This window comes from Urocitellus parryii, chromosome 7, assembly GCF_045843805.1.
Source record: "Urocitellus parryii isolate mUroPar1 chromosome 7, mUroPar1.hap1, whole genome shotgun sequence".
NCBI lineage: Eukaryota > Metazoa > Chordata > Mammalia > Rodentia > Sciuridae > Urocitellus > Urocitellus parryii.
The window spans coordinates 9,266,796-9,290,172 of NC_135537.1; the positions used below are offsets into that span (position 1 = coordinate 9,266,796).

The 23,377-nt window shown below is 43.4% G+C and overlaps 1 protein-coding gene across 1 annotated transcript in view; it reads left to right on the forward strand.

Moving 5' to 3' along the window:
* The window catches only part of Tmem71 (transmembrane protein 71), a 40,696-nt gene extending 18,126 nt beyond the window's left edge, over window positions 1-22,570 (forward strand). The window contains exons 6-11 of the mRNA XM_077800946.1: window positions 3,482-3,661; window positions 8,144-8,323; window positions 12,486-12,561; window positions 19,275-19,336; window positions 19,427-19,487; window positions 22,464-22,570. Coding sequence (XP_077657072.1) covers window positions 3,482-3,661; window positions 8,144-8,323; window positions 12,486-12,561; window positions 19,275-19,336; window positions 19,427-19,487; window positions 22,464-22,479 — 575 coding nt within the window. The 3' untranslated portion in view covers window positions 22,480-22,570. The remainder of the gene's footprint in view (window positions 1-3,481; window positions 3,662-8,143; window positions 8,324-12,485; window positions 12,562-19,274; window positions 19,337-19,426; window positions 19,488-22,463) is intronic.
* Window positions 22,571-23,377: the final 807 nt, after the last annotated feature.

Below are 23,377 nucleotides of genomic sequence, written 5' to 3' on the forward strand. Positions count from 1 at the left end.
CAAATCTGATCTTTCCTAGTGGTCCAGCCAGCACCATCTCCCAGGCTTCCCCAGGCATGGGCTCCTGCCTGGTGCCTGGTCTTGCTCTCTGGGAACGCACTGCATCTTCCCTGTCTTCCCCTCCCCCCTCTCTTCTGGCCTTCCTGCTGTCAAGTGTCCACTTTAGGACCAGCCAGGTCAGGCTCTCTGGCTTTCCCCAGACTGATTCAGACACTGCTTCCTAGACTTGCCTGGGTAACCCATGCCAGCCTCAATGGCTCCTTTTGAGGTTTCCATGTGGTAAGAATAACCTCCTTGATTTGATTTCGTGGCTGCTCTTCTGTTGTCCCTGTCTCAAATGCATCTTGGGACCTGTGGCTGTTCCCACCGTTCCTCAGCTCTGTCTTTCCTGGAGACCCTTTTGCTCTGCACAGTCAGCTCTGCCATGGGCCAGGTGGTAGAGGACAGAGCCCTGTCCATGACCTGAAGTGCTTTCTTCCACAGGATGCTAAGTAAAAATCAATAAATAGATAAATAGTAAGTAAACTGTAAATGGATTAAAAGGGGGATGAAGGGAATGCTGGGGAAGAGCAGGGGAGTGGTGGGACTGAACTGGAATGGGTTGTGTTCCATGCTCTTGTGGTTATGTCAGGGTGTATCCTGGTGTTGCATATAACTAAAATAAACTAAGAAATAAAAATAAAAAGACACCTTGCATACAGTGAGGAGGGGGTAACAAAGCAACCATGTGGGATGAGATATATGCCTAGAAATGTCTGGGAACAGGCTGAGGAGCTCCTGCATGGTAGAGCAATTCCCTGAGAGTCACTCAATTAAAAAAACAAAAAACCACCTTTCCATATGTCCACCAATAAGCTCTGCTCCCTCCCTTCCTTTCTTTTTCATAGAATGTTCTACTTTATAGATGAGGAAACTCGGGGTCAGAAAACCTAGGTACCATGCTCTATGTTACTTGCATGAAGACTCAGGTTCCAGTCTTCTGAAGCCCAAGTCCTTGCCATTCCCACCAAATGTCACTTTGCTTCTTCTTAACAATGACATCGGTTTGCATGTGTCCCCTATCTAATGAACACTTCCCTCCTTGCCACTTCCCACCAGTGACTCTCATGTGCACAAACACCACCTGGGATTTCTAGCCCCTTTGGGGCACTGACTCTCTTCTCCTGTATCCCTCTCATTCACCCCAGTGCCCTATAGCATATGGGGTGATAAAGATGTACACAGTTGATTTGAGTAATTCTATAGTCATCAAACCAAGACACATACGGGCCACAGAAATAATTCTCTTTTTTAGGTAAGAAAAAAAAATAAGCAGATAGAAAAAAAAATGTTTATGGTATTACTTCAGCATTTCCCCAGGGTAAAATAAATGAGCACAATGTTCCCAGACCACACCCACTGTTCTAATCTGAAAATCAAGCATGATCTCCTGGGTTCCCCCATTGCTCCTGCCCTAGGGTTCTCCTTTTCTGCATTGTGGTACATGTTTGCCTTTCCCCTGGAGAGTACCTCCTGGAGAATCCTGTGGTTTGGGGTTGTGAGTTCATTTCCCTTGGGCTTTCTTTGAGAGAATCTGTGCATCTGGGGCTGAGAGCGTTCTAAAATGAGATTTTACATTGATTCCTGGTGTACATCACAGGACAAGTACCAGTCAACACTGTTTTGAAATAGTAACTTCTCAGTATAAATTTGGACTTGAAAACCACTTCCTCATTAAATCTTTGGGAGATAGCTGCCTAGACCAAAGAGATGAGCCATCAAGCTCTCTCCCTGAACTTTTAGTGACTTTTTTTCTTTAGCCTGCCCCTTTCCTTGGGGAAATAGACTCAAGTTCTTATAAGAATTCAGTTCTAATTTTATGTCTCTCTTTACACCAAGGCCTTTTCTCTGCTCCTATGGTGTCATTGAAACCATAGCCCTTTGGCTTCTAGAAACTCCCACCCTCCAGGGCCGTTTGGCCATGACTCTTCAGAGCTCTGGGAGTCCTTGCCGTGGCCTCTGGGAAGGCATCATTCTTTTGAGCTCATCCATACAGTTTAAAAAACATCAGTTGGGTGTGTGCCATCTTTGACACCAGCTCAGGAAACACCTGTGTCCGAGGCAGGGCTTCTGCCTGCACTTTGTGAGAGGTTTTGCTTTCAGGTCAATGAGCTCTCCATGGCTCAGATTTTTACTCAAGGTTACAGAAGTAAAGTTCATCCCTGGATGGGCACCACACAGCCCCCCAAAGACAGAACAGGGAATTCCTGGGTGCATTCGTGCCAGATGAATCTCAGAGACTTGCAGTGGGTCAGGGGTGGTGCTGAACCTTCTGTGAGGTGGAAGGACATGCCCACCACAGTCTTCCTGCCTGAAGCTCTGACTTGGGCCATTTGGGACCTTGTAACCCCAGACTCAAATTCAGAGCCAACAATTACATGTCATTCCTTAATGTCCTAAGATTGAAGACACCAGTCTTCATTAGGAATTGGCGTAGCAGGTGTGAAACATTATGCTACATGATTTTTGAGATGAATTTGATTGACTCTTTTTAAGGTAATATTAGGCTAACTAAAGGGCTGGTAAAACATATTTATTTATGTGTGGACTATTGTGGAAGAGAATAGGCCACATGTTCTTGAAAGTATGTTTGTATTACATAGCCGCTTACACAGATGAAAAAACACATGCTACACAGCATTTTACCAGGGACATCCACATATTTTATAATGGGAGGTTGTCCTTAGTCCCACCTTCCTCCCACCAGCACACAAGCCACATGAGGACAGAGATGACATCTGTCTGATACTCCATTGTTTCCCAGCAGCTCAGTCAGTTTCTGATCTATAGTGACATTGGATTAATGCAAAATGAGCCAGTGAGTGAGTTAGAGGAAGGAGTTAGGCGACATATGTTAATGCTACACATATGTGTGTCCTATGCGGTCATCAGGCTTCTTCAAGTCTAGCCATTCACTGCCCCTCATGATGGATGGGATTTCCTGTCTCCTCTCCACATGGGTCTTTGGATAGCCTTCCATGCTTTCTTCCAGGGCCACCTCCATTTCATCATATATCAAAACCTCACCTTATTTTACCTACATAAAAATGCCACAGTTTTATGTGTCTAGTGTAGAGTGTGTACAGTGCTGCCCTTTCTTGGGATCATCCCACTGCTTGCAGCAGGAGTTCCTGAAGCTCAGCTGAGAGGTTAGTGCCTTTGGTGATCAGTCCTCAGTCTGGCTCCAGCTTCGTCTTCGGCTGGCTCCCCTGAGTCACTTTGTTCTAACCCCATTGCAATCTGCTTCCTTTGCCAAACCTTTAGGCCTCTGTCCTTGCTTGTATGTGCACTGAGCTACTTCTTTGTAGCTTCAAGAGGGGGACCAATTACAAAGCCCTTCTACTCTGGCAGTGCATCTGGGTTCCTATTGGTATGAAGCATGCATAAAGCAGTCACTGAACACACACATGCACATACACACTGAACCCATCTGCTTTTTCAGAAGGGGATTTCAACTGTTCTTCTCTGATTGACAACCTGGAGAAGCCAAAGGCAGCATCTGTGACAGCCTCCACTTCCAGCCAAATCACATCTCAACCTCCCAGAGGAAGCTCCCAGGACACCCTTCAGTCCCTGTGGAATGCCCCTGGAGGTTTGCAAGAGAACATTGTGGATCCTTCACGTGAGTGTTTTTATTTATTGATTGATTTATGTATTGCCATTCCCAAAGGATTCTTCCTTTCAGGGCCTCACATGGCAGAAGGTGACTGACATGTTCCTAGGTACTGGCATTAACCTGTGCGAGGAGAGTTGGACTGAAGCCTGGGCCAGGGTCTTTGTGATGCGTTCACAGGGGAGGTCATTGCCTTTGGTATCATATTAGAGGCATCAGAAGCTCTCACCTCCAGGGCAACCTCCATCCATTAACATAACCAACCTTACTGAGGGCCAACTATGAGCTGGTACTGATTGCTGGTGCCTGGAGCCGCTCAGGTGAACTTTTACACATGGAAATTTAGTCTAGTCAGGGACACAGATGTTAAACAAAGACCACACCATTTACACATTCTAGAGTCTGAGTTTATAGGACAATTTATAAAATTGTGATAATGATTTATCCCACCAAGGCAGAGAGCGAGGTGTTTGGACAAGAGTAAGTACAACAGGAAAAGGAGACAGGTATCACGTGACAGTGCTTCCCAGAGGTGTCCAAAGCTCCAGTGATCAAGGTGCCTGTACATTTACATCTGGTCCCCCTTGGGCAGGCTTTCAAGCTCACTGTTACTGATACTATGGGTCAGATCATTCTTGGCCCAATAGCCGTCCTGTCCACCAGAGCAGGTTAGCAGCATCCCTGGCCTCTGCTCACTAGGTGCCAATTGCAACCCCCGTGGGCTAAATGGTGTCAATCAAACACGTTCTGGGATGCAAAAAAAAAAAAATTATGTGGGAGGAGAAATCCCCTCATATAACAGGGTAGAGGACTCCTGTTATATGGGACCTCAGTATCTCTTGAAGGTCCCCACTTGCTCAGCTCTCAGGGACTGGGAATCTCTCAGATCTCACCATTGAGTGAGCATCTCAACGCATGGAGCTCCTCATGCTCCTATGACTTGAATGACTTCAGACTCCCACAGAATAATCTTAGCTCCCAAGTGTGACCCGAGGCCCCTCAAATCTGATCTTTCCTAGTGGTCCAGCCAGCACCATCTCCCAGGCTTCCCCAGGCATGGGCTCCTGCCTGGTGCCTGGTCTTGCTCTCTGGGAACGCACTGCATCTTCCCTGTCTTCCCCTCCCCCCTCTCTTCTGGCCTTCCTGCTGTCAAGTGTCCACTTTAGGACCAGCCAGGTCAGGCTCTCTGGCTTTCCCCAGACCGATTCAGACACTGCTTCCTAGACTTGCCTGGGTAACCCATGCCAGCCTCAATGGCTCCTTTTGAGGTTTCCATGTGGTAAGAATAACCTCCTTGATTTGATTTCGTGGCTGCTCTTCTGTTGTCCCTGTCTCAAATGCATCTTGGGACCTGTGGCTGTTCCCACCGTTCCTCAGCTCTGTCTTTCCTGGAGACCCTTTTGCTCTGCACAGTCAGCTCTGCCATGGGCCAGGTGGTAGAGGACAGAGCCCTGTCCATGACCTGAAGTGCTTTCTTCCACAGGATGCTAAGTAAAAATCAATAAATAGATAAATAGTAAGTAAACTGTAAATGGATTGAAGGGGGATGAAGGGAGTGCTGGGGAAGAGCAGGGGAGTGGTGGGACTGAACTGGAATGGGTTGTGTTCCATGCTCTTGTGGTTATGTCAGGGTGTATCCTGGTGTTGCATATAACTAAAATAAACTAAGAAATAAAAATAAAAAGACTCCTTGCATACAGTGAGGAGGGGGTAACAAAGCAACCATGTGGGATGAGATGTGTGTCTAGAAATGTCTGGGAACAGGCTGAGGAGCTCCTGCATGGTAGAGCAATTCCCTGAGAGTCACTCAATTAAAAAAACAAAAAACCACCTTTCCATATGTCCACCAATAAGCTCTGCTCCCTCCCTTCCTTTCTTTTTCATAGAATGTTCTACTTTATAGATGAGGAAACTCGGGGTCAGAAAACCTAGGTACCATGCTCTATGTTACTTGCATGAAGACTCAGGTTCCAGTCTTCTGAAGCCCAAGTCCTTGCCATTCCCACCAAATGTCACTTTGCTTCTTCTTAACAATGACATCGGTTTGCATGTGTCCCCTATCTAATGAACACTTCCCTCCTTGCCACTTCCAACCGGTGACTCTCATGTGCACAAACACCACCTGGTTTTCTAGCCCCTTTGGGGCATGTCTCTCTTCTCCTGTATCCCTCTCATTCACCCCAGTGCCCTATAGCATATGGGGTGATAAAGATGTACACAGTTGATTTGAGTAATTCTATAGTCATCAAACCAAGACACATACGGGCCACAGAAATAATTCTCTTTTTTAGGTAAGAAAAAAAATAAGCAGATAGAAAAAAAAATGTTTATGGTATTACTTCAGCATTTCCCCAGGGTAAAATAAATGAGCACAATGTTCCCAGACCACACCCACTGTTCTAATCTGAAAATCAAGCATGATCTCCTGGGTTCCCCCATTGCTCCTGCCCTAGGGTTCTCCTTTTCTGCATTGTGGTACATGTTTGCCTTTCCCCTGGAGAATACCTCCTGGAGAATCCTGTGGTTTGGGGTTGTGAGTTCCTCTCCCTTGGGCTTTCTTTGAGAGAATCTGTGCATCTGGGGCTGAGAGCGTTCTAAAATGAGATTTTACATTGATTCCTGGTGTACATCACAGGACAAGTACCAGTCAACACTGTTTTGAAATAGTAACTTCTCAGTATCAATGTGGACTTGAAAACCACTTCCTCATTAAATCTTTGGGAGATAGCTGCCTAGACCAAAGGAGATGAGCCATCAAGCTCTCTTCCTGACCTTTTAGTGACCTTTTTTCTTTAGCCTGCCCTTTCCTTGGGGAAATAGACTCAAGTTCTTATAAGAATTCAGTTCTAATTTTATGTCTCTCTTTACACCAAGGCCTTTTCTCTGCTCCTATGGTGTCATTGAAACCATAGCCCTTTGGCTTCTAGAAACTCCCACCCTCCAGGGCCGTTTGGCCATGACTCTTCAGAGCTCTGGGAGTCCTTGCCGTGGCCTCTGGGAAGGCATCATTCTTTTGAGCTCATCCATACAGTTTAAAAAACATCAGTTGGGTGTGTGCCATCTTTGACACCAGCTCAGGAAACACCTGTGTCCGAGGCCTGGCTTCTGCCTGCTCTTTGTGAGAAGTTTTTGCTCCAGGTCAATGAGCTCTCCATGGCTCAGATTTTTACTCAAGGTCACAGAAGTAAAGTTCATCCCTGGGTGGGCACCACACAGCCCCCCAAAGACAGAACAGGGAATTCCTGGGTGCATTCGTGCCAGATGAACCTCAGAGCCTTGCAGTGGGTCAGGGGTGGTGCTGAACCTTCTGTGAGGTGGAAGGACATGCCCACCACAGTCTTCCTGCCTGAAGCTCTGACTTGGGCCATTTGGGACCTTGTAACCCCAGACTCAAATTCAGAGCCAACAATTACATGTCATTCCTTAATGTCCTACTGTTGAAGACACCAGTCTTCATTAGGAATTGGCTTAGCAGGTGTGAAACATTATGCTACATGATTTTGAGATGAATTTGATTGACTCTTTTTGAGGTAATGTTAGGCTAACTAAAGGGCTGGTTAAACATATTTATTTATGTGTGGACTATTGTGGAAGAGAATAGGCCACATGTCCTTGAAAGTATGTTTGTATTACATAGCCGCTTACACAGATGAAAAAGCACATGCTACACAGCATTTTACCAGGGACATCAATGTATTTTATAGTGGGAGGTTGTCCTTTGTCCCACCTTCCTCCCACCAGCACACAAGCCACATGAGGACAGAGATGACATCTGTCTGATACTCCATTGTTTCCCAGCAGCTCAGTCAGTTTCTGATCTATAGTAACATTGGATTAATGCAAAATGAGCCAGTGAGTGAGTTAGAGGAAGGAGTTAGGCGACTATGAAGTTTAATGCTACACATTAATGCTACACATATGTGTGTCCTATGCGGTCATCAGGCTTCTTCAAGTCTAGCCATTCACTGCCCCTCATGATGGGTGGGATTTCCTGTCTCCTCTCCACATGGGTCTTTGGATAGCCTTCCATGCTTTCTTCCAGGGCCACCTCCATTTCATCATATATCAAAACCTCACCTTATTTTACCTACATAAAAATGCCACAGTTTTATGTGTCTAGTGTAGAGTGTGTACAGTGCTGCCCTTACTTGGGATCATCCCACTGCTTGCAGCAGGAGTCCCTGATGCTCAGCTGAGAGGTTAGTGCCTTTGGTGATCAGTCCTCAGTCTGGCTCCAGCTTCGTCTTCGGCTGGCTCCCCTGGGTCACTTTGTTCTAACCCCATTGCAATCTGCTTCCTTTGCCAAACCTTTAAGCCTCTGTCCTTGCTTGTATGTGCACTGAGCTACTTCTTTGCAGCTTCAAGAGGGGGACCAATTAGAAAGCCGTTCTACTCTGGCAGTGCATCCGGGTTCCTATTGGTATGAAGCATGCATAAAGCAGTCACTGAACACACACATGCCCACACACACTGAACCCATCTCCTTTACAGAAGGGGATTTCAACTGTTCTTCTCTGATTGACAACCTGGAGAAGCCAAAGGCAGCATCTGTGACAGCCTCCACTTCCAGCCAAATCACATCTCAGCCTCCCAGAGGAAGCTCCCAGGACACCCTTCAGTCCCTGTGGAATGCCCCTGGAGGTTTGCAAGAGAACATTGTGGATCCTCCACGTGAGTGTTTTTATTTATTGATTGATTGATGTATTGCTATTCCCAAAGGATTCTTCCTTTCAGGGCCTGAATTCGCAGAGGATGGCTGACATGCTCTTAGGTACTGGCTTCTACCTGTTCAAAGAGAGGTGGACCCAGACCTTGGCCAGTGTCCTTGAGATGTGTTCATAAGGCAGGTCATTGCCTTTGGTATCATCTTAGAGTCATCAGATGCACTGAATGTGCATTGTTTTATTTTTTTCAAAAACTCTGAAGATGTATGATATAATGTTAGGCTCTAACAGAGTACAGGAGAAGGAACACAGGTCCTTGCTGTTTTACTCTTTATACATAGCAGTATATTTGATACACACCAGAAGAAAAACAAGAAAATGAGCAAAAGAACATTTTTTTTTTGTACCGGGGATTGAACCCAGGGGTGCTTAGCCACTGAACCACTACTCGAGCCCGTTATTTTTATTTTTTATTTTGAGACAGGGTCTCATTAAGTTGCTTAGGCCCTCACTAAGTCGCTGAGCCTGACTTTCCAATTGTGATCCACCTGTATCAGTCGCCCGAGTCTCTGGGATTAGAAGCATGTGCCATGGTGCCCAGCAGGAAAAGAGTATCCTTTTACAGGATGCCTCTAGTAAGAAAAGGAAAAATATCCAAAGTTATTGGCATTTCCTGTCAAAGTGAGTGTGGAATAAGTCCAGCAAGCAATCAAGCCCCTCTTCTCTAGTTTGCTGGAATCAGGCTCTGCTATTGGGCTGGCCCTGTTGCCAGTTGACCGAGAGGCAAAGCCCTGTTCCCCATGTGTTAGCTGTAGTAACTCTGTGAACCACCAAGGAAGAAAACTGAGTGCTTACCAAACTCTAAAGTGCAATGGTTTCATGGGCATGTACAGATCATCCCAGTTCTTATCTCGTAAGGACTAAATGTAAATCAATTTGGGCCATGTCTACTAAATGCTCAATGAATGTGAAGTTACCATTATGCGAAGGTGAGATGAAATGGAAACATGTCTTCTGATTTGCCTTTACAAAATCATGAATATGAACCTCATGGGTCATCCCTTCCCCTACAAAGGCCAAGGTTCCCTGCACCCAGGTGCAGCCATTAGAGAAGTGTTGAAGGGTTTTGTGAGCTCCCTTTCCAGGTGTTGGGTTGACAGAGAAGGTGACTTTACTGTCCAGACAGTGGCCAAGTTATCAGTGCCTCACGAGGCTCAGTAGCCACCTCCTCCAGCAAGCTCCCTTCTCTGGGCTCCTCAGGCTCCCAGGGATTCTCTGTCTCGTGCCCACTCCCTGCACTACTGTCGCCTGCTTACCTCTGCATGGGAAGCACCCCCATCTTTGGACTGGGCACTCCTTCAGGATGGGCACTAGGTCACAGTCCTCCACAAATTCCTTGTGCTCTGTGACTGTGGTGGACCATTTAAAAGTGTTCCCTCTCCATACTACAGAGAAGAGTACTGACTCAGCAAGGCCAAGTCAACCTTGGTACTGTTGGCAAAGTTTTGCAAGGAAATTGGCTGTTCTCTGCTGTCTGAATTGTCAGTGCCACCTGCTGTACCTGGAGCACCCCTGCTCTTCCTCATGGTCCATTAAAGGGGATCCCCCCTGTGGGAACTTCTTTGCCCCTCTGGCCACTGGAGGTGGCCCTGTACTTCCCTAGCACCCAGTATGCACACCTCTAGTCAAACACGCGTTTCCCTCCTCCTCGTTGAGCTCTGGAGCCTGGAGGGGACAAGGTCTCCATCTTTCTGCAGTCCTTCAAATGTAGGTTCTGAGTGTGTCTTCTCTGCCAGGTGATATTCCAGGTGCTGGGGGTACAGGTGTGTACAGCCTCATCTCTGTCAGTCAAAGCTTTTGATTCTGAAGTCTCGACTCAAAGTGGACTGCTCAGTCATGGAATCTATGGGTTTACGTTAATGAAAATTCCCAGGCATAGGGTGGAGGAGTCTGTCCATCTCCGTCTCTTGTTGTCTCTTCTTTTCTGTGGGTGTGGCTTTTTAAAGGCCATCTTGCCATCGTTTTCCTGGTTGATTTGTACCTTGACTTTTCTAATTTCCAGTTCAGTGGAGTTATGACTGGAGGCCAAGAATTAAGTTTTATGGGTATTTGAAAGGTTTCACTTACATGGAAAAACTGGTCATTTTGTAGATAAATTTGTGAAGCTCCAAAACCTTGGAAGGGTTTAAATGCTGGGAGGGAAATCAAAGAAGTCCACCAGCCCACCTAAACTGGGCACCAGGAGAGAGCGGGAGAGGGATTCCTCAAGTAAACCGCAGGTGCTGTCTCCTCAATTAGGAAGTGCAGCGTGGAGCCTTGTGGGAGAAACAGAGTGTAGAACAGAAACTTTAATTCAGTGTGAAGAGAATGGTAAGGGAGACGGGAAGGAAGGTGACGGAATCAGGGGAGGGAAGTCCAGGGCCCTGTGGAGGCCGGAGGCAGGCTTGCCCAAGGGGTTAGACCCGCTTCACCAAAATAGGTACGAAGCAAATGGCTGCTAAAGGAAAGGGCCTGAAAACTGGCTCAAAGTGACACAACCCCTCTCTTTGTGGAACTCATATTTACACCCATTCATCCTTCAGTGCCTAAGTCTAGAGAGATTTGCAGGTTGTCAAGTTGGATTTGTTTCTCTCAGGAAATGTTTTCCAAATTCCACATGAAGTCGGGGGAGGCAAAGAAGAGAAACCCACTTTAGAAAGATGGTGGAGTGTTCAATTGAACCCACTATAACTTATTTAATTCACAGTATACATCAATACCGTATATTTTCAGCAAATAATTTGCTATTGCTACGTTTTCAATTGCCAGTTTTCAGTATTCCACCCACATGATGGGCTAAGGAATTTTTGTAGCTGATTCAATCCTCATTCATAGCATAAATAGCAAAAATAAATACATTCATAAAGTCATTCCAAGTTTCAAACAACTGTTGTAAAACTGAGCTTTGGAAGCATTTGGCAAAAAAATAAGTTGAGGTCTGTTTATAGATTCCTTCAAGTTTTCTGTAGTAATCTTTAAGCCAGCTCCAGTTCTCTTTAGGTAATTAGGGTACCACTGAGGTTCATGATGGACTGGACTCTCGTGCTTAGAAATGCTGGAGGATCTGCAGCCATTTCCACTGTGGCTCAACAGCACTGAGATATTCTGCGGATTGTGGAGAGTTTTGCAAGGACAAACTCTTTCATAATGTATGTTCTCTGTTCTGGTCTTTAGAGACTGCCAGTATGCAAAGTTGCAATTGTCTTTCCCTGCCCCACTTCAGACAAAACATTATGTTCTGTCTAGATGTGGTTTCTACGCCTTGGCTCTGGCGTCTCATCGCTGTGTGACCTTGGATCATTTGTCATTTCTCTCAGTTTGGTCTTCTTGTTTGCCGAGCTAAGATAATGTTACCCACCTCACCTAGTTGTTGTGCTGACTAAACGAACTGATGTGTGACAGCTGTTTGTGAATTAAAATGCCCTCTACTGATTTTAGGCATTATGATTGTTTGTACCATCACTGTCGTCATCATTCTGACATTAGCATAGACTCCACAAAGCCTTTGCCTGACATTAAAGCAACAGGCAACCCTGAACTGTGTAACATAGTCTTTTATAGTGATAAACAAAACTGATAATTTGCCTAATTGTCTAATGAATGGCCCTGTATTTATTTAGGTGATTTTATATCATTACTTATGACAAGTTGCTTGTGTTAGTCAGCTTCTCACCACTGGAACCAAAATACCCAACAAGAACAACTGAAAGGAGAACAAGTTTATTTTGGTTCATGGTTTCCAGTGTTCAGGCCAGGGTCCACAGATTCCGTTGTTCTGGGTCCCAAATGAGGCAGAACATCATGAGAGGAGGGTAGGGTAGAGGAATGCTGTCCCATTTATGGTGGCCAGAAAGCACAGAGAGCAAGAGTGGGTGTGTGCACCAGGGACAGGCCCTCAGTGACCCACCTCCTCCATCCATGCCCCACCTCTGAACATTCCTGCTTTGACACAGAGCTTTAACGGGGACATCTCAAGTCCAAACCCTAGCATTGCTTAAGATGACATGCGTTTGATGTGTGTGTGTGTGTGTGTGTGTGTGTAGAGAAGGTTTAGTATTATTTTTTTATTGCTCTAAGATTATTTAATCAGCCCTGATTTCTGATCCACTAATTTGTGTTCTTCCTATTAGAAACCAGTGTGTTTCCGGGTGTCTCCTTTCAGGCGGTGCTGCTTACAGCATGCTTCATCATTTCTCTATGTGCAAGGTAATTCAGATTTTATTTTCATGCAGCAGTACTTCATAATTAATGGAGTGTAACTGATGATTCCCTTGCCTTATTCCTCAGAGCATTTTTAGGCAGCTCTGTGGTTAAGATCTGCTCGTGTATCTATCATGGTGTCTTTTTTATCTCTTCCCTCCCTCCTCTCATCCTCTAGCAAAGCACACAAAAGCCAGTGTGTCTCACTTAAAATTGGATTCTACCATGTCTATCCTTTGTGTAAAGTCTCAGCGACTCCTGCTACAGATAGTCCAAGTGTCCCTTCCCAGAATTCAAGAGCACTTGAAGTCCCCAGCAGGGCACTCCTTTTTTCCCAATTGTAATTTTTTGTCCTAAATTATGTTGATCTAAAAAAGAATAATCAGTAAGAGATTCTCCAAAGAATAACAATGCATCAGGACTGGCAGGGTTTCGATGGGAACACTTGTGCCATCATCAACTGAACATATTCAAATAGGTGGAGGCCGGGGAGGTTTTTAAAGGCAAAAATGAAGAGGATAACAGTCGATATTTTGAAATAATAATCTTTGACCACAATGGCTAGTAGTAATGGTGACGTTAGTCTGAAGTTGAACAGATTTCCTGGACAAATGTCCATGAGAAGTACTTTTTTTTTGTATAAGATGGCAGTGTCTCTGGGCAAGCTTGCAGTTCTGGCAGAGTGTGGTGATAATGACTACCAGGCAATCATGCCTAGGGAACCTTGCTTTCTCACGTCCCAGCTTTATTTAACTTTTGTAAGAGTTGACCCAAGTGACTCCATCTTGATTCTGACCACATTCACAGTCCTTTTACAGATGAAGGGTCAGTTTCAGGGAAGTCCACTCAGAGCATGTGGGACTGCAGCTCCTTTCTGACCACAGCTGTCTCTGCTCTGTTGTCTTCCCCCCGTGTCCTTGCCCTGGCTTCTTTCTTTGCCCAGCCACTGCAGGACAGTGAACAAGCCCTTTGGCCCCAAATCTACTCATGCCTCAGGGCCTTGGCACTCGATGTTTCTTCTGCTTGGCACAATTCTTCTACAGACAGCCTCATGACATGTGTCTTCACTTCTTTGTGGAATCTGTTCAAATGTCACATCATCCCGGAGGCCTTTCCTGGCCACCTGCATGGGCAGCACACCCGTCTGTCACACACACTCCTTGCTTCACTTTTCTTCAGAGCCTTGACCACCACCTCCCTGTCTTAGGTTCACTTCTCTAAATATTAATGACCTACCTGTCCCTTCATGAATATGAGTGACCGTGTCAGAGACGCGGTGTGCCTCCTCCTCTTCTGAACCCCAATGCCAGAAGCTTGTCAATATTTGCTGGATCAATGAAGCAAAGATGGCTGGTCCAGAGCTTTGCAGTCCTCACTCTCACGCAGCAGATGCTGCCTTCTCTCAAGGGCTGCCACTCAAGGGTCAGACACCTCGACAAGCTGCTTTTTAAACACCAAGTTCCAGATCCTGTCCCTGGAGACACTGATTGAGGTCTAGTGAGAAGGGGTATTTTAAAACAAGCTTCCCAGTTAATTATGAGGTTTGAGAAGCAATTTTAGAGTACAATGGGACCAAGAGAACAAGAAGGGGGAGGTCCTAGGTTAAAAATAAATTTGCAAAACTCTGCATTGTGCGTCCCACATTGGAAGAGCCTAACTGCTCTATCAGAATGGTGGCCCAGCGAGATCTTGTAGGGCTCAGCAGCGGGATTATTACCGTGTTTCTTAGGCTGATTTATGTGAACCCTCCCTGCTTTAGAGGTAGAGCTTTACCCTTCAACCCTGGAGGGGTGAACTGTGTTTAGAAACTAGCTTCCAAATATGGAGTCAGGAAAGGGGAAGGGCAACTTCACTGTGGCAACACCTGGCCAGAGCCACCTCAGGTGCCTGGGACAATGCAGTGGGCAAGGCACTTCACTCTATGGTCCTCCAAAACCCGGTTACGTGAAACTTAGGCCGAGAACCCAAACTAGGGGATCTTCTCCACATGATCTGAGCAGTTTCACTCAGATGGAGGTCACTAAAGCCAAGCTGCCACAGCCCAGAGCAACCAAGGAGACCTGATGACCGAACACAGTGGGGAAGGCTGGATGGGAGCCTGGACAGGAAGGGGAAGAAGGGAAACTGGGGCATTCAAATGAAGCGCGGAGTTAGTAGTCAGGTACCAGCGTTGGTTCTTTAATTGTGATGAATGCAGGATAGTTTATAAGATGCCCGATAAAGGGAGGTGGTCGAGAGAGCCCTCTGTACTGTACTATTCAATTTTTCTATTTATCTAAATTATTATATAACACAAATAACTCAATGAATGGGCAAAGGAATGAAACAGACACTTCTCCAAAGAAGAAATATAAATGGCAAACATATATGAAAAAAATGTTCAACATCTCTAGCAATTAGGGAAATTTAAATCAAAACTACATTGAGATTTCTTCTCACTGCAGTAAGAATGGCAATGATCAAGAATACAAATAATAATAAGTGTTGGTGAGGAATTTGGGAAAAGGCACAGTCATACATGGCTAATGGGACAGCAAATTGATGACTCTGGAAAGCAGAGTGGTGATTCCTCAAAACACTAGAAATGGAACCACCATATGACCCAGCGATCCCGCTCCTCAATAAGTATCCAGTACAGCTAAAATCAGCATACTATAGGGATTCAGCCACATCAATGTGTATAGCTTCATAATCCATAATAGCCAAGCTATGGAACAAACCTAGGCGTTCTTCCGCAGAGGAATGGATAAAAAAATATGGTCTATATACACAATGCAGTATTACTCAGATGTGAAGAAGAATAAAATCATGGCATTTGCTGGTAAGTGGATGGAACTGGAGAACATCGTGCTAAGTGAAATAAGCCAATCCTCAAAAGTCAAAGGTTGAATATTTTCTCTGATATGTGGAAGTTAATCCAAAATAAGGAGAGAGAGAGGAGAAAGCAGAAGAAGGGAGCCTGGAATTCCATCAAAATAGAAGAAAGATCAGTGGAATAGATGAAGGGGATTGAGGGGGAAGGAGAAGGGACAGGATAAGAGGATATCAGTGGAATAGCTCTGACCTAACTCTCTTATGTACATATATGAATATACTACAGTGAATCTCACCATCATGGACATCCACAAGACACTGATTTTTAAAAATAGGTTATTTAATAATCATTTAACAAAAGAACTAATGATAGGAGCAAAAGCATGAATGTGTCTCTTGGATATGTTGACATATTACTCAGCCATGAAGAGGAATGAAATTTTGGCATTTTCTGGTAAATGGATGGGTCTGGAGAACATCATGCTAAATGAAATAAGCCAGACCTAGAAATTTAAAGGTTGAATATTTTTCCCACATATGCAGAAGTTAGATCAAAATAAGGGGGGGAAGGAGAGAATTCCATGAAAATAGAAGGGAGAACAGTCGAGCAGGGGGAGGGGATTGATAGGATTGATGGTGAGGAAGCAGAGATGGGAAAAGAGAGGAACTGTGGAATGAAATTAACCAAATTATGCTATACATATATGAGTATTCCATGGTGAATCCCACCTTTACATATAGCTATAAAGCACCATCTAAAAAACAATAAATACTGGAATACTAGAAGACCAGTAGAGTGGAGAACAGGGAGCAGGAGCTGGGGAGGGAAAGAGGAAGACTAGGGAAATGGAGCAAATTATATTCCATGCATGCATGATTATGTCAAATGAGCCCCACTATTATATGTAACTACCCTGCACTAATAAAAGCTCTTAAAAAGAAAAATGAGAAAATATATATCTCCAACAACATATTTGAAATGGTTATATTGAAATAAAAGAAGTTATGAAAAAAGATGATAGGCACAAAGTCTGTAGGATGACATTTATGTAGAAGTCAATAGAAGACAAAGCTTATGAATTATTATAGATGTAAAAATAGTGGTTAAACTGGAATAAACAACAAAGGAACCTTCTAGGTTGCTTTATATATCCTATATCTTAATCTAGATAGCATTTACAGGGGCTTATGTTAAAATGTCAAAATCGAAATGGGCAATTTTTATTCTTTACAGTGCATACGTTAGAGTTCAATTTATAGAAAAAGTTTTAGAAAATCATAAAAGAGATATTGGAAAAGACAGTCATCAGATTTTAATCATGATGGGTACTGGGTAGTGGCTTTTAAAAATGACATTTTCTTCTCTTTCGAACTTATTTTTTTAAATCTCAAATAATTTACATTTTGAAAATCAAAATCACCAAGGAATTATTCTTTTCTTAAAAAATAACTATCCTGAGATACAGTCACCCATCAGATTGGAAAAATCCAAATATTTGATAACACACATTTTTGGCAAGGCTAGGAGGTAGCAGATGCCCTTCTACATTCCTGGTGAAATTTTTAATCATTAATACTTAAAATCCCTTAAGTAGGGCAGTTTGACAATTTCTTTGAAACTTAAGGATGTCCCATTTGACTTGGCTATATTCTTCCTGGGAATTTATCTTAAACATACAATAGAACCTGTGAAATGTATGTAGAATGCTATTTGCTGTATCTTAAAAAGTTTCTCATTTTATTTTCGTATTTATTTTTTTAAGTGTAGTTTTTTAGTACACTCACAAAGTTATGCCACCATCACCACTACCTAATTCCATTTAATCACTGAAAAAAGAGCCCATAGCTGGGCATGGTGGTACACCTCAATAATCCTAGCAACTCTGGAGCCTGAGACAGAGAGCAATCCAGGTTCAAGGCCAGCCTCAACATCTAAAATATTTCTCTGTGCTTCCTTAGATGAATGTTCCTCCTCCCTAAACTCCCAGAAACCACTTACCTGTTTGCTGTTCCTATAACCTTATCTTTTCCCAGAATTCTTTAGAATGTAGTTATTCAGTATGTAGGCTTTTTGACTTACCTTCTTTGACATAGCAAAATGCATTTAAGATGAATTCATATTGTTGAACAAATTAATAGCTCATTCCTTTTTATTTTTATGAGAAATCTAGAAGTAACTATTGCAAAAAATAAAGCAAGGAGAAGAGGATGATGGGTAGAAATAAAAACTTGGATTTCACATTGAATTTTATTCCACGTGGAACCATAGGTCTCCCCACCACTCGTGTCTTTCTTCACTTCCTTACTTTTCCAGAAAAAAAAAACTTTCTCTCATAGGGTATGCTGTTAACATATGATTAATGCAGAGATCTTTTCACCCTCTCTGAGACACATCCTTCTTGTGAGAAGAGGTACCAACCTACAGTAAGAAGAAATCTGCCATTCTAACAGCCCAGTTCATAGATGCACCATGGATTGTTTTTACATTCACCTGTCGAAAGCATCTTTGTTGCTTCCTGTTTTTGACAAATTTGGATGAAGTTTTGACTAGAAACCCTTTTCTTTTTTTTTAATAGAGACAGGTTTTCAACTCCCTTGGGTATGCAGTAGGGAGAGTGCTGGGTGATAAGATGAGCTGCTTTGCAAGAAATTACCAAACATCTTCCAAAGTGTTTGTTCCACTTCACTCAGATCAGCAATGAATGAGAGTTCTTGTTGCTCTGCATCTGTCTACATTTGTTATTGTCATTTTGGGGAGCTTTAGCCATCGTCATAGGTATGGAGAGGAGTCTTGCTGTTTTAATTTGCATCACTCCAATGACAAATGACACTGGGCATAGCTTCTTATACATATTTTCCATATGAATACCTTCATTGGTGAGGTGTCTGAGTGTCTGTTCAGATCTTTCACCCATTTTTAAGTGGATTGCTTTATTATAATAATATATAATAAATTATATATTATAATTAGAATAATAATAATAATTATATATTATAATTAGAATTTCTTTGTCAGATATGTTATTTGCAAATATTTTCCACAAAACTATACCTTGTCTTTTCACTATTTTAGCAGAGTCTTTCACAGAGAGAACTTTTAAAAATATTTTTTCATAAAATCCAATTAATTGATTTTTTTTGAGAAATTGGGGACTTAGTGTTATATTTAAAATCTTATTGCCAAACACAAGGTCACATAGTTTTTCACCTTGTATTACTCTAGAAGTTATATATTTTTACAGTTTATATTTTAGTCTATCATTCATTTTAAGTTGGATTTTGTGTGAGATATGGTAAATATGTGGAGGTTCATTCTTTTGCATGTGAATAACCGATTGTTCCAATATTATTTGTTGAAGAAACTACTCTTTCTCCATTGAATTTCCTTTGCATTTCTGCTAAAATCAGCAGTAAAACACCCTTGGGTTGGATCCCCAGCACCACACACACACATATATACAAGTTAATTTACTAGCCAAGCATGGTGGCACATGCCTGTAATCCTAGAAGCTTGGGAGGCTGAGGCAAGAGGACCATGTGTTCAAAACCAGCTTCAGCAACTAGTGAGACCCTAAGCTACTCAGCAAGACCCTGTCTCTAGATAAAACATATAAAAGGGCTGGGGATATTGCTCAGTGGTTAACACCACTAGGTTTCGATCCTCAGTACAAAAACAAAAAGAAAAGAAGAAGAAGTAAATTTTACTGCATCCACATGGGCCTATGTCTGGGCTCTCAATTCTCTTTCATCGATCTATTTGTCTATTCTTTTTCCAATACTGTATCTGTATTACTGTAGTTTTATAGTAAATCTGGAAATTATAAGTCTATTTAAGTCTAAAAGGCCATCACGAATGTTGGAAATGCATAATTACATGCTAAGTGGCAGCGATCCTGTTGTTTCAGATGGTGGATTGGAGGAGTATTATCCAGTGTCTTCACGTGCACGCTGGTGATAACAATTGCTTGTAAGTAACAGTTTTGCAAACTGCTGCTCTGATTTCATTTGAATTTTGGTCATTTAAATTTTTTAACGATGTTTCTCCCTTCCGCCCCAGATGTTGTCCAGTCATTGTTCCTCAGCCTCGCCAGCTATTTCAAAGCCACCGCCCATGCCTGGTGAGTGTTGCCTGCGCTGTTCTCTTCCTCTGAACAGAGATGCCAGGCTGGCACCTGATATCTGAGAACGATTTCTGCTGAGTAATAGTTGGCAATGACTACATATAGAAAAGATCCTGATTGTTCTTCCTGAACAATACTTTCAGTCAATCTGATAGTATCATCCCGCCTCCCAAATTCTTCCATCAAAATTGAATTAATTTTTAAGGCAGAAGGACTTAGGAAATAATATGAAAGTAAGTGGCCTTTCCAATTATTTTGAAAGGGGCTTTTAAAGACTCATAGCCCTGCACTTTATAAATACTCACTTTAAGAGACCTTTATCTTATGTTATTCCAAACGGCTGGCAAACTGCCCACTAGACGTTATGTTATGAACTGCAATTCCTCTGCCATCTCTTACCCACTAATGATACCCCTGTGTGCTGGCTGCTCTGGTGCAGCATATTTCAAAGGATGAGATGCTCACAGGACTCCAGACAGTCCACACCAAGCCATCCCACTGCAAGATGGCCCATGTCAATTACTTTCTCCCACAGCTTGGAGGTGGAGGTCTGTAATTCAAATTAGTTGATTGGTCTTTGCTCTGGACACTGCGTTTCCCTGTTTTTGAAATCTTTGTATTAAATATGAAATCACAATGGGATTGAATGAAGATTTATTTTGTTTACCACTCCAAGCAATATTGACTTACTGACCCTTTGAGTGACACTTCCAATAATTTCTAGGCCATTCGGGCTTTTTGGGGGCAGTCACTGATAGAACTAAGTTTTGTTTAACCTGATAGTTAGAAAACTGAGTCTGGGAATCAACAACAACAAAAATCCTTATTCTAAAACCATGGCAAATTAATGACCTTTGTTTAAAACTCTTCTAAGATACCCACGTTCCTTCCTCAGACTGCAGGTTTCTTTCTAGATCTATGCACAAGCTCTAGGTATGCCTGACCCTGACATTCACTGCAGGTCTCTGTATACTGAAGTGACCATGAATCAGGACTAGACTACCAGAAATGTCTAGTCAAAGGATTGTCATTCAAGATTCATATTAAAACCCAACTTCCAGAAGAGAAAACATTATCATAGTTTGTCAAACAGTGAGACCTGTGTAAATTCCTTCTCTCTAGCTCTTAAGATTGGCTTGTACAAGTCATTAGAAAGACAGTTATCATTCTGTAGGGAAGCTCTGGGTGAGGGCAGAGTCTCTCAAAGTACACATGGGACTGTTTGTTCTAGAACCAGCAGGAGAGTTGATCTAAATCACAGGGTCTGAATCCTGATTCCAGACCTTCTGAATCAAAGTTTGGGGGTGAAGGAGTGGTCTTCATTTTTAACAGACTCTCCAGGAAATTCTTTGATCATTAATTATGAGAATTTGGGGAAGACAGTTCCTAAAATGCTTTACCCCCTTGATTTCTGAAGTAGCAGTTCTTAACCTGCCAGATCTTCACTGAGAATTAGGCTCTGTTCTATGCTACCTGGGATGCCCAGTTCAGCTTAGCAGGCATTCATGGAGTCTCTACTATGGATAACAAGGTTGCAAAACCAAGATATTGGCCAGGCTTAAGAGTTCAGAGTCTGATGAGAGTAACACACATGTAAAGGGCAAGATAGAGTTGAATTCTAATGGTAAATGCAAGTGTGGAGCTAGCACAGAGGCCAAGGGAACAGCAGGAGGGAGAATTCTCTACACTAACAGGGGCAGGGACTGCAGGCTGGGAGGGCTTCCTGGAGGAGAAGGCATGGTTCTCTACAGGTTACTCAGTACCTTCTGCTGCTTTGAGCTCCTTGCTGTTCTCTACTGAAACAGCAACTCAGGACCACATTTGTTTCCTACATAAGCATTCTCATCTACCAGCCTCACTTTTAGAATAGGATTTCTTCTTTGATTATTTATGTACATCATTTGACTTCTTTCATCCCCTCTCCATATTTTCCGGTTTCCCACCCACCTGGCCTCGTATACACACACTCTTGCATTTGATATCTGTGGAAAAGGACTGTTGACTCCCATTTTTGTATTCACCCCCATGCCTGGAAACTCATAGGCACTCCATAAATATTCATCAAATTGAAGGTATGCACAGCATCATTTCTTGAAGTACTTCCTTTATAGCAAGAGCTCTGTGCCTGCGTATTAAAGATTTTGCCAGCCTCTTTCTCTTACATAAACACATCCAGAGCTAACTAGGCAAATACATGATTATTCATATCGAGAGTCAAGGAGGACTCAAGCCTCCTCTGGCACCACGGAGGAGACTCTAAGGAAGTGGCCGGTGAGCACCGAGTGGGGTTCAGTGAACAGGAGCCCAGCAGCCCTCCACACCCTTCCTGCTCTCCGGGAGCTCAGATGAGAACAGCTGCCTCTTCTTCAATGTTTTGTCCTCCTGGAGTCATATCCCTTTCCTTCCATAGGGAAATTCTATTCCAACTGCCTTCTTCTTTCAGTTCAAAGCCTGCCTTCGTGGGGCTATTTATCTTGTTCACCAATGTCAGGAGCATCCCTTGAAAATAAAGAATAGGTATCCCCTGTCGCCAACAACGTGTTAGCGTCGGGGTGCACGTGTTACATGTTTACCGCCTCCTAGTAACAAATTGAGCCCCATTTGTTCCATCCACTGTTAGAGTAAGTTATATCCAAATACTTGGTGGGTGAATGAATCAACTTTAGGGATTGAAAATGCAGGGGAAACCCACAGGTATCCTCTAAGCTGTTCTATTGGGAGTGGACGAGAAAACAGGAAAGGGTTTATTAACTAAGTAACAAGCTGGGTTTAGGGGTGACAACCTCCCTGGTCTTTCAGAGGACAGAACATTGAGAACTTGGGAGAAAACAAAAACAGAAAGTTACTTTGAGGCTCCATCCAGTCTTCCTAGTTGTGACTATTCCAACTAGTTTTGCATGTGTGTGATTAGACATCGCATTTCCTATGCATGTAGATGAATTATGCATTTCCTTTCTCCTTTCTCCAATCTAGGTTTGCCAGAATTTGACAACCATTTAGGAATGCCTCTGATGAATCTCTTCCATCTGAATATCCGGAAATTGTCCAACTTGCAGTCTGCTTGGAATTGACTGTTATATTTGCAAGGGAGTAAGCAGCTGGATGATGGAGGGGGGGAGAAACAAATTTGGCTATGGGACTTCTGTTTAAACCCTCAGTTTCCCCTCACAATGGTAACATGCTTATGAGAAACATATGAATTTGCTTTTCCTTTGCGAACACTGGAGGTTGAAAAGGAAAGGACGAGGGTGGGTGAGAGGGAACAGAGCGCTGGAGTGAATGGCCCTGTCACTCCCTCAGGCCCTGGTTCTCAAGCATTAATTTTCACTGGAGAATCCTGTGTGGGGCTTGTAGAAGGGTGGATTCCTGGGTGTGCCAGCTGGTGGGAACCTGTGCCTTACTGACCTGCTTTAATTGGCCACTGAAAATAAGTTAATGTCATCAATTCCAGCTGGGAAGTAAAGAAATGCAGTTTGCACATTCAGTGTCACGTTGTGCCAGTTGGTCCTTCTTTCCACACGGAACCTTTCTGTCCTCTAAGTGGGTTAGGGACGTTCCTGTTGCCCACCAAGGTGACCTGGACCTGCAACAAGGGAATGTCACCGTATCTTGGTTCTACTGGGTTTAAGGGCTGAATGTCCCATGTGACACTGCAGATGTCCTCACCACCCAGCCAAGGTTGGAGTGCATGCCTTGGGAATCTGAGACGTTGCTGAAGCCTTTGTCAAAATCCACTGTGTGTTTGATTCCACAGTCTCATTTATTCATCCACTTAGTAAATACATGTGCTGAAAGCCAGGCTTGCTGGTGTTGACAACAAAGAAGACAGATGAGGCCCTGCACCTGTGAGATGATGTGTGTAGGTAGGCTCCGGTCACTCTAAAACA